Raw genomic sequence first — 12,363 nt, forward strand, 5'->3', positions numbered from 1 at the left:
GCCTAAAAGGGAGCAAAAACAAGATCATAGAGTCATAGTCTCAGAGAACAGTGTAAAGAAGGGCAGGGCAGAAGAAGTCAAAACCACAAAGATTGGGTTCAATCCATCCACAGGTCCAGATGCCTCCACTGGAGCCTGTTAGCTTCTAAAATTCAACAAGTCTCAAACCATGTATTACTTGACATTGTAATTGGTCCATCACTGAAGCACAGGAGGGCTGTAAGAGAATCAAAGTGAAGAACCACTGCACATATTGTAGTCAGTGTGTGCTCCAAGTAAGAAAGTGCCCAGACCTACACATGTACAACCAAGGGAGTTCTAAACGATGGAATGAAAACACAATGTGAAAGAACGTAGCCTACACAATGATGTCCTTCAGCAAGCAACACAGCATGGGCATACATCTTCAATACAAACACCTTGGCCACCTGTGCAATGAATGATTCTTTCCTATTTCCTTCAGCATCATTTCTGCTACATCAGCTTATCCACAAGGCCAAATGATTTATGCAATATTAACACAATATTAATTCACAAAACTTATTGTACCCTTGGATCCTTCTGTTTAACTCTTAGCTTGACACAGTATAAAATCACCTGAGAAGAGAGTCTGAATGAGGAAATGTTTGGATCAGATGGGCCTATAGGGGCCTTTTTTGGAGACAATCTTACTAGATTAGATGTGGGGAAACCAAACCCAAGTGGGCAACAACATTCCTGGGTGTCAATTCTAAATCATACAGTTGTAGAGAAAGGTGGTGAGCCGTAAGCACATGCTTACACTCGTTTTTCTTTGGCACTGCCTGTTGATACGATGTGACTTTTTTAAAGTTCCAGTTGCCTTGAACCCCTTTCTATAATGGACTCTAATTAAAACTTTGAGTTAAAATAATGCTCTTTTCCCCAAAACTGCTTTTTGTCAGAGCATTTTATCACATCAACAGAAAAAGAAGCTAGGACAGTCGATCTTCAACTCTCTAACTCAAGGCCCCACCTAGCACCTTTGCCAGGAAAGCATACCTTCCTGCCACCCACTCCTGTACACCTTAGTAATAATGCTCACAGAGCAGCTAATGTTCACTAAGCACTTTTAACAGTCCTATGACAGAGGTATGTACAACATACCCATTTTCCAGAAAAAATGCTGCAGCACGAACAGGCTAATAACTCATCACCGGACACATCATGGTCAAGTCAAGGGTGGAGCCAATAAGCAAACTCAGGTAGATGAGTTCCATAACGTGTGTTCTAAACATCAGGCCACAAGACCTCCATATGAGTAAAAGTGAGATGCCTCCAGTCACTGCTGGAGACCCAGTACTTCACACCTTCTTTCTAAGCATCAATGTTCAATGAGATGCTGAAACTCAATGTGACCTCTTACAAACACTGACTCTAGAATATCAAGTGTGGAGTACAAATAAATTATCAAACGTCCCTGAAAAGAAAAACCTCTTTAACAATATTTTTGTTGAGACATAATTTTTACATAGCAACAGAGCTATAACGGGCACTCCTAAAACATATCAGCATTTACCATCCCTATGATAAGGAAAAGTGTCTTCAAAACTAATGAAAACCCTTGGCAATTTGAATATTAGATGACACTAAATTACACTATAATTATTTCAAAGGTCAAGAATCCTACACATTTAGTCTTAAAACTCTCCACCTGGGTGATGCAATCAGAAAATTTAAGTATGTATGAAAATATTTAATTATACAAAACAGAAAGAAATCTACTAATTTAATAACCTTTAAGTAAAATATTCTGTCTTCCCACATATGTATTTTTCCCTGTGCTGCAAAAATGAACATTTTAGAAGAATATATGAGCTATGTAAGTTTCAAGCAAGGGTAAGACACCATAGTTTGAAATAAATCAACACATCATACTTGGGAAACTGGAAGGCTATAGGGCACCACAGAAAACACGACAGAGTCAGGAACACTCAGCATTTTCAGGAATCCAATATCTTAGGAGAGGAAAACCAACATAGAGCACAAGGGATTTAAGTGGCTAAATGCACACTGAGATGAAACTCCAGGCCTCCACCACAGCTGTATTGAATTCATGCTGAAGGGATGTCGCAGTGACAAGTAACTGATCTTCAGTTCAGATTATTTAGTTATTTCCTTCATTAATTAGCTTGATTCTTTGAGGTAGTATCTCACGATGTGAAGAAAACTCAATTATGTCTGGTGTCTAGAGAAGCCAGAAGAGATCTTTGAATTCTCTGGAACTGTAGCTACCGACAATTGTAAGCCCACATGTGGATCCTGTTCTCTAGAAGAGCAACCAATGCTCTTAAGCACTGAACGACCTCTCCCACCCCTTGGTTAGATCATTTTAAAAGCAGATTTGCCTTTAAGATTTTGGTTCTCTTTTTACATCCAAGCTACCTCCCATTCAGGACAGTCCTCACTTCATGAAATGTGGAGAAAGCTGAGCCATTCCCAGATGACAGGGCCATAGCAGAAATGGCTTTGCTTTGCTAGAATTGCCCCTAGCAGCAGAGGCCTATATTACAATGCTGGAACAGTGGGTCTTGAATTGGTTTGGTGTGTTGTGTGAATAAACATGGAAGGATTTTTTAAAAGCAATTGCAATGGAATGTTTTTAATAGATTTAAAAAACTGCTTCTGTTTGTTTGTTTGCTTGTGGATCTTTGCTGTTTTGATTTTAGCAGACAGGGCCTTACTGCCATCTATCCCTGGCTTGTCCAAAATTGGCTTTGAGGATCCTGTCCACATCAGACTTGTGATGCTTGCCTACATATAGGTGACCAATCTTTTGTTTCTGTTTCACATTTTCTTAAGCCTTCATCATGCATGATGATTCTCCATGCATCAAACTAACAATGAAGTACAAGATAATATTATCTGAAGAATTAAAAAACAGCTATCAATGCCCACTTTGACACTGTGTTCTCTTTTTGGTTGTGATTTTTATATTGAATATAAATAATATTGATAACTTGAGAAACATCTTTCTGGCTCAAATGACAAAATCAATACATGGTTAATTCATAGGGATTCATATGAAGATGAAGGGCTTCCACTGACCAAATATGGGAAAGACTTTGAGTTGGGAGGCATTGTCTGTACTAAGGACTCGACTTCAGCATGGCTGAGTGTGAGGAGTGCTGACGCAGTGCTAACTGCCAACAGAAGACACTTCATCAGACTAAGTGGTGTTGTCTCATCTAAGTAACAAGTGACTCCTATGTACCACAAACTGTCTGCATGTTTTGCTCATGGGAGCGCCTTTCCTGCCCAGCCACACTACTGTTCTGTGAATTGCATGCAATTACCAAAATGTCAATGGGGAAACAGGTACAGAGGGGTTCAGAGATGCTACCACAGTCAAAAGATTCAAGGTAAAACTGAACTTCCAAAGCAGATGTTCTGTGTCCACAGCTTCACCACTAGATGCTATTTGCTCTAAATAAGTTCATGGAAGTCAGATGAGGAGGCGAAGGTTTGTAATCCTGAGGCAGACATAAAGGCCCAACTGTAACCAAGAGCAAAATTCACAGAGATATCTAACTTGGAGATTATATGAAATAACTGAAATGGGACAATGAAATTTTAATCTAGATTCAAAATCAAGATCACAAAGTATGCAACTGCCCAAATTCTAGAAGCTAAAAGTGGCGACATGGACAGAACTCTGCAATGTGTTTTGATGTTTTCCTTTGTTTTCATACTCTTCATGGCCCCAACTTGATCATAAATGTTATTTTGTGATAATTTCAGCCTATAGAGTATTCCCTGTATACAAATATTTGTGGTCAATCTTAAGTAGAGATTGGGGGTACAGAAGAAGATGGGGACAGAATAAAGAAATGGAGGAGAAAAAGACAGGAGAGAGGGAAGGTGTTTCATTCATATAGTGCTTCCTTTACTCCTCCATGTTACTTCCAAAGCTACATTCTTGCATTCCAAATAAATTCAAACACAATTAAAAGCAAGAACTACTGAAAAATTCCATAAGCTATTTCAAGTCAGGCTGATACAGCACGGTTATCCCTTTTTAATATAAAATAAGTAAATATCAAATGGAAAACAAGAGTTGAAGAGCATTATAAGTAAATTCATATGTATAAAACAAGGAGATTCAATTGCATCCAATTATTTCAGCCAATCATCTCGAAGGGAAGATCCTCTAAAGAAAATTGCATTGCCTTCCCAACTCCTTGGAGAGCCAGTTTAGTTAACAGCCTACCTACACTTCAGAGATGACCATGCAGCTTACATGTCAAACTCATTTTCAAATGTCAATCATGTCCTTTTCAATCTAATTAGTTTGGAAAGTAGTGTCACTGACCTGGAACTATGCAGACCGTTTATTATCATATCATTTGATCAACCTAACACTTTGCCTCAGTTGAGTTTAGGACACCTGTAGCCAAAATGTAATATCCTTTCTCCTACTCATTACTGGTAAAACTCTCAATACAATTCCCTATTTACAACTCAATTTATCACTGTGAGTATTCATGGCTAACTTTACAGTGGCATTCCACAGGATCTTCTTTAAGATTTCACAATTAAAATAGAAAACTAAAGGAAATATACACAGACAGTGACTATATATATATATATATAATATATATATATATATATATTGTGTGTGTGTGTGTGTGTGTGTGTGTGTGTGTGTGTGTGTGTGTGTGTATGTGTGTGGGTGTGTATGTGCATATTTTATTAGTACCAAATATATACAGCAGATTCAGAATTTATATAAATTATTGCAGATGTGGAAAGGAGCAAGAACAGAAGGCCACAGACAGGTTGGGAGTAGTTTACAATCTTAACTACATAGATTGGGTTTTTGTTTCCCTTAATATGACACAACAAACTACACAGAGAGACTCTGCAGGTTGTCATCATATTGGGACTGCTTTATAATAAAGAAAACCTGCCCTGGGTTCATGGTATTTAACCTGACTTTAACTCGGTGAGAGGCAGATGAGGTAGCACTGAAAAATAAATCATTGCTAGCTGCCCAGAGGCCAGGGAGCATTGGCAAGTGTATAGGAGAGGAGCAAAAGGGCTGGGCGAGACTAGAGTGGGTGTGTGCTCCATGCTAGCAGCAAAGGAGCAGGAAGATGGCTCACAGAGTAGACACCCCTCGCCTGGTCCATTCTCCAGCAAGACCAGGGAAATTACATGATCTTTTTCCTATTTCAGCTTTGCATATTAAGAATGAATTTGCAAGACAAAAATGCAAGCAAGTAATCTTATCTCCACTGCACAGCGTAACTAACACATTGCACCAAGGAGGGAAAGAATACAGGCGCTCTGATATGCCCCCAAAATGATATATTCATATTTTTAACTCTGGCATTTTTTTTAAAGTGCACCTGTTATATTTAAAGTAATGACTAGTCACTGTAGGATGGTAATCTAAAAGCAGAGTCCTGGCTGCCAGATCTACCTTTTTTTTATCCTGGACTTTTATTGGAGGAAGTTAAGTGGATTTTACCCAAATTTATGTTTGTGGGATGGAAAAGTGAGAATGTTACTCATGTTTTCCGGATCAATTTACTACTTCTGAATAATTTTACATGAGGTGATGCAAAAGAAAAGATGCACACCTATCTCACACTTACCTTCCGGGGAGGAAGCAGACTTTTGGGAAAAGACAGCATTTACTTTACTCTTCTTATTGATATCATTGTTTACAGACAGGCTGGACTGAATTTTTCGATGCATTTTCTGAGAAACAGGAGCTGAAGTTCTGTGATTATCTGTGGGTGCATGTTTGGCTCCGTGATGAATTCCATTCCCATTGCTCAGACTCATGTGGCCCCCATTCTTGATCTTGCCTTCTTCCTCCTCTTGTGTTGATGTCTGCAGCTGAGGCAGGCGCTGAGGTTGGGCTGAGTTTAAAAAAAAAAATCATCTCGTTAAGCAAGAGAATGTTTTATTTTATAGTAGTGAAAAGATATATTCAAAAATAGAGACTGCAGATCAAACCCATGCTAATAAAACTGAAAAGACCTGGGTGGGGTCAGGAAAGAGGAGAGGAAGAAGGAAAAGATGGAAAGGAGAGAAGAGGAGTGTTCTAGAAGGAAGGAAGGTCTAGAAAGTAAAATAAAAGCAAGGTCAACAACAATCACTATACAAACACACAGAATTCAAGGATGTTTTGTTAATTTAAAATAATACTTAAATAAAAATCTGGTTTTTTTTTTGTTTGTTTTTCTAAAGAAAGGCAGTTCTGTCCAGGCTGTTCTCATTTGTTGGTCTCCTAAGTACAGCTCATATAACAGCATGATCTCAATATGAAACCCACCAATTACATTTTGAAATGAAAGCAACAATGAATTCAGACATTCACAGTTGGACAACAGTCTGATATAGTTTTTTTTACAAGCAATTCTAATTCTGGATGAAAAACTTTTCTGAGTTTATTCCTTTAACTTCATTTTAAAGGAAAAACTGGTTGAATCTGATACCATGCATCTGCCAAAAGCAAATGTAAGCACTTCAGAAGAACTCATATTTAAGTCTGGACCAAGCAAAGGAGCCCACCTCCATTCCTCTTATTCAACACTACACCGGAAGTCCCAACAAATGAAATGAGTGAGCAAAAGAGCATCAGAGTCCAAGAAAGGAGAACACATTCCAGTAGCTGTAGCACTGTGACATTTGGCCATGCACAAACAAAAACCAGTGGAGCAGCAGACTCCCAGATACATAGATGTATGCACACACATTCACATATCTATGACATACAATGCCATACCATTCAAATGAGTTGATAAGAAACTTTTTAGTTTAAAATGGAAAGGGGGACTATCTTAATGGCATGGTACTGAGAAGGCTAATGAATTTAGTTCTTCGGATACTGCATTATCGAACAACTGGTTGACTAATGACAATGTGTGTTGGCCAGCATTACTGATCCACTAGCTCTATGTGACCTCAGGACCAGTATCTACAATGAAGCATCTTAAAAGGGATATCTGTTTCTTAAGAACGTGCAATCATTTGATTTAGAGAATCATATGCTCCTGCTTCTTGGAGCAACCAGAATGACAGTGTAATGACTGCCATCAAAGCTAGTCATGTATATGAGTTTTAAAAGGTGCCCAAGAAGATAGTTAAACCTAACTTAGTGTTCCTTACAGGGAACTTTCTAGCAATCTCTCCAAATAAATGGAATGTTTGTGCTACTTCTTCTCTAAAACTAGTAATTCAAGCAATCTGAGAGCTTGGTTAAGTTGAAATGCCATTGACCAATGGTGGGTAACTCCTCATCAATCAGTCAAAAATGTCTTCGCATACTCCAGTCCAAGATAACCCAAGAATCACTATGTAATAGTTAAATAGTCTCATTAAATAAAAACATGAAAATGGTAAAAGATGAGTGTGTCCTGCCTCCAAATTCTAAACAATGATTGATTTGACCTTTTTTTTTTTTTTTTCTACTAACAGAACTGACTCTGAAAATTATGGGTTACAGCTGGAGCGTTAGTTTAATGCATCCTTAGTGATTTATCTATGTTTCAATATTCAAACCATATCTATTTCTAGGGGCAGTTAAATGATAGCACTTTTATTTTTTGTTCCACTCTCACCTAATTATTTTTCTGTGGTTTTTGAATTACAGTTAAGTAACGAAATATTACCTCTTCACTTTAGTTTTTTTAAAACATTAAAACATTGTTTAGTTGAATGATTTGGGCCTATGTGTGCAGTACATCAAATCAAAACTGGATACGCTTTATCTTAGTCATCTCAATAGATGGGAAATGTAGCTTGATTGATCATTTTTCAAGGGTATGATTTTCATTTTATGGTCAAGTTGCAATTAAAACTAAACAGGAAACATGATTTTATTATCAAATGAAGAAGGAAACCCCCTGCCTGATTAAACCACAACCATTTGGTTTAAAACAGGTTCTTCTTATTGTGTACAAATCATGGATAGCTCTTAAAAATCATGCTAATATGGGGGTGATACAATGCTTCTTAAAACACAGGCAACGCCTGGGGACCCTCGCTCCCTTTTTAATGATGCACTGTTCTCATTCAGCTGTCTTTCTTTTTTCAAATCTTTACATATGTGACAGCTCTCAAAAGTAGACCATAGACCATCTGGCATTTTCCGAGGTGTAACTTGTGCAAGTTCAGCTCTATTGGGAGTGCACCGCTATCTTCTGCCTGTGTTATAAAGGGACAATAGAATGTAGAACTTAGAGGTTGTTTTGAATTATTCATTTTTTGCCTGTATATTCAAGAAATTTTTACAAACTCTGCATTTTGTACTACATAATCACATGCGTTAAAGGTACAAAGAAACTTTTTGACACCTCTTTTCCACAGAAGGCTGGCATTTTGTTTGATATATGAACATTTGGCATCTGTTATATCACTCCAAACAGGATGGGTGCTGCTACAAAAGACCCCATTTTAAATTTACTCTCTATGAGCAAAAAATGTATTCTCAATATTCAGGAAAGAATGCAATACTTGTCAAAATTTCAAATACCAGGTATTAGAGCATTCAGCATCTTCAAACCTGGATAGCACTGGTCACCTGATCACCATATGTGTAGAGATTTTTTTTTTCAGCTACAGCTCACACAATGCAGCATGATTGTAATTTTAATATCCATGATGAATAGTTACAAATGTCTTAAGAAATACTGCTCTTTCTAGGTTCAAATGTTTTCAATCAGGGAGGATTAGGTCTAACAGTTTTCAGTGGGAATAATAAACATGGGAATAAATGAGCCAATAGCGTGAACTTCTTTTGATAATTAAAAAAAAAAAAAAACTAGGTGATATTGTAACTAGTAATATGTATACATGAAACCGCAGCTGCTGGCATAGCAGCAGAAAGCCACATTTTACCCCAGCATATAAACTGTTAGTGGTGGCAGATCATCTTCATTGCTGGTGTCCACACAAGTCATAGTCAATAAAATTGCTAGAGTTCTCTTGCACTTAGCTAATGTAAATGGCTAAGTACACATAAAAATCACACCAAATCCTGCTTCTTTACTCAGGGACAATTACAAGGTTCTTACTGGGTATGCAGTGACCACATGGTCACTATAGGACACACAAGCACATATACATAATGGTACAAATTTTATATATGCAATGCTGTGTATGAATATATGAACAATTTATCATTTTTAATGTTATTAAAAATACCACCAATCCTAACACTTTATATGCAATTTTGTCTTTAAATGGGAGATGAGACTTGTTTTCAATATGACTCATGATACATCTACACTATTTTTATTGCCACTTAATGTGAATTTAAGTAAAATCACTTACAGTCAAGGTAAAAAAAGAATTCCTCTCTTTTTTATCAGCCAGAGCCAAGACTTTCTCTCTGTGCAAAGTCTGGGTACACATCCCATAAATCCTGCCCAGTTGGAGACTCCTGGTATACTCTATACGGCTTTTCTTTATTCTCCTCCAAGGGCTTCTGGAAATGCCTTCTTTACCTCTTGAGTTTCTGAACTCTTTTGGCCATATATACTATTTTCTATCTTTGCTGCATCTAATGTATACATTTAGTATATTAAATTATATTTGGGAATTCTTATATGTTTTGGAACATTCAAGAATTTGCGATCCCAGTCAGGTACTGTGGCTCCCTGGATGCGAGTTCACATTCTGACACATTTTACTTTATTTTTTTAAAAAATTAACTCAATTGTAATTATTGTGTAATAAATCATCAGATGACAATGGGAACTACTACAATTCAAATTTAAAAAGACAAAGTGAAAAGTTGTTTGGAAAGGCAACTGGTTTATTGTTCCTGCAATTCATCAAGGACATTTAGACTATAATTAAACATATTTCAGAGGAGGAGACTGGTAGCTTCTTGCAAATCCATTTCTGTGCTGTCCAAGGCCATATATACTCCTGTGTCCCAAGACACCTTACAGGCAGATTTAGCCATTCATCCACATTCTCAGAGACAGACTTGTTTCTATTCTCCTTCCAGGCCTGGGCCTGAGGGCTTGGGTGTGCCTGCTCCTTAATGTGGCTGGCAGCCACCAAAGTTTGAGCATAGTTGAGGAGCATACTTCAGGGATTTTGAAGGAAGCAAACACTGGGAATCTTCATGGAAACAGTGGGGAGACTGACTTCCCAGTCTCGTCACTGTAATTGTTCCTTTTTTTAATCTCACATTTTAAAAGTTTTCTGTTTGCCCTCATCTTTAAATTCTGTGATAGTTCTAATAACTACTTCTTTTCCTAACGACCACTGAAAAGCATGTATCAAAAATATGCAAATATGGGCCGGGCATTGGTGGCACACGCCTTTAATCCCAGCACTAAGGAGGCAGAGGTAGGCGGATCTCTGTGAGTTGGAGGCCAGCCTGGTCTCTAGAGCGAGTGCCAGGCTAGGCTCCAAAGATACACAGAGAAACCCTGTCTTGAAAAACCAAAAAAAAATAAAATAAAATAAATGCAAATATGATCTTGTATTTTCTAGAAAAAATGCAATAAAAATAGATACAAAATAATAATTTTAAGGAATGTAAAGTATATTTTCACTTGAGATGTGTATGTGTATGTGTGTGTGTGTGTGTGTGTGTGCACGTGCACGCTTGCATTATATATATGGTCCTCAAAGCATAAATCAATGAAGAACAAAATCCTACTACTTTTTTCCTTTCTAGGCATAGTTTCCTATCTACTACCTGATTTCATATTCAAATGAATGACAAATTTGGCCTTACATCTTATTGTGCCTGGAAGTTACTAGTTAAATTGTCTGAGTAAAGAGTCTCCCATATGTGAATTTGAAAAGTTTAAATTGCCAGGTTTGATTATAGAGTGGTCAACTACAAGCTTTAAAATATTATTCTTCCTGGATAATCTGATAGCATTATGATATTTGCCAGGGATCTCTTTGCTTCCTGATTCAATAGATACTTCTACCATTGAGTCAACTGATAAAATTGACTGTCAGCTATAATTATTATAATTATATATTATTGATAATTATATTGTGTATACACCTAAGAAAATAAATGCATATGTATTTACGCATAATTTACAGAAAAGAAATTACACAAATACTGCTTTATATTATTAAAATAATAACTCAGTTAAGCAATTACCTTAAAGCTGTGATCTTTCTATAAGCTATTTTTAAATACTAAAAGTTGTACAAGATGACAGACAGCTTTATGAGGAGCAATGTATTCCTTTCATTACAGGAATCATCCCTGTGTTTTCAAAGAGGCAATAATGGGCACATTTGGGATCAATATACCTGTGATGTTCTTAAGATGTAAGACACATTTCTTTTATGTTTTAAAAAGAATCAATTAATAGGCAACTAGAAATGTGAAAGCCCCACTGTTGGTTGCCTGCATTCTATTTGACCAAACAGAGCTTTGCTGAGAAATCTCAAAACAACAGTAAGGCAGTAACTACAGGAAGGCTACTACTTAGTACTTTGACCACCAGATTAGAAGCAAAGCATTTATCCACTTTGATTCATCTTCCTCCACAAAAGATTCAGAGAAATGCTACTAATGTTATTCCTCCACAAACCTTAAGATGTGCTTTCAGGAAGCCTAGGGCACTCTAGACTTCATCCTAATATACACACAAAATCTGAACAGATGCAGATCTGATCTGTCTAACAGATTCTAGATCCAAGTTCTATCTCTGGGTCATTTATCCTTCTTTGTGTCTTATAGACTTGAAGATAAGGAGTGACACAAATAAAAAAGCTTTAAACTACAAAGTCTGGTCCAGAGTAAAAGTGAGGAGGAAGACTGACTTGTTGTCAGGTAAAGCTAGCTGAGTAGGGGTAAGCCTGAGAGGAAGGATATCACTCATCCTTGCTACCCCTAAGCAGCCAGTAATAAATATTACTGAAGGTAAGTAGCACAAGTTTCCTTGTTCTTGAGATGCAAAGGTTGTGTTGATTAAGGCTGGCGTGTTATGGCATTCTGTACGAAACTTCTCCTGGATGGAGGCAGTCAAGAGGAACATAATGGATACTAGGGATCCTGGACTCTGTGCCTTCTACAGTTAAAACTCAGAAATAAGCTTGTGATGTGAACAACAATTAGAAAACACAGGCAGCTTTACTAAAAGATGATTTTCTGGTAAGCAACACAGCCATTGCTAGCAACACGCAAACAAATTGGCTAAAATGGTGTACCCCTCCATATCGACCAAATTCAAACAGACAGTGACTGAGAGGTCATGTCTAAGTGAATAGATGAAAGGTTTATGTTCAGCCTCCAGATACCCTTTTGGCCATCCCTAGATAGAGGGTTGCAAGGAATGGCCTGGATAGCCAGTGATCTAGTCCCACTGAGGTGCAGAGGAGCATGTTAGGTTGCAGTAGGCA

General features: G+C 37.4%; 1 protein-coding gene across 3 annotated transcripts in view; it reads right to left on the minus strand.

The window, feature by feature from the left end:
• Mdfic (MyoD family inhibitor domain containing) overlaps positions 1-12,363 on the minus strand; it is an 86,849-nt gene that overhangs the window by 28,545 nt on the left and 45,941 nt on the right. For all 3 annotated transcript variants that reach the window (XM_027389934.2, XM_027389933.2, XM_027389932.2), the window contains one exon: positions 5,619-5,888. In XM_027389934.2, the coding sequence (XP_027245735.1) occupies positions 5,619-5,888 (270 nt within the window). The remainder of the gene's footprint in view (positions 1-5,618; positions 5,889-12,363) is intronic.

Source organism: Cricetulus griseus (assembly GCF_003668045.3).
Source record: "Cricetulus griseus strain 17A/GY chromosome 1 unlocalized genomic scaffold, alternate assembly CriGri-PICRH-1.0 chr1_0, whole genome shotgun sequence".
Lineage (NCBI taxonomy): Eukaryota > Metazoa > Chordata > Mammalia > Rodentia > Cricetidae > Cricetulus > Cricetulus griseus.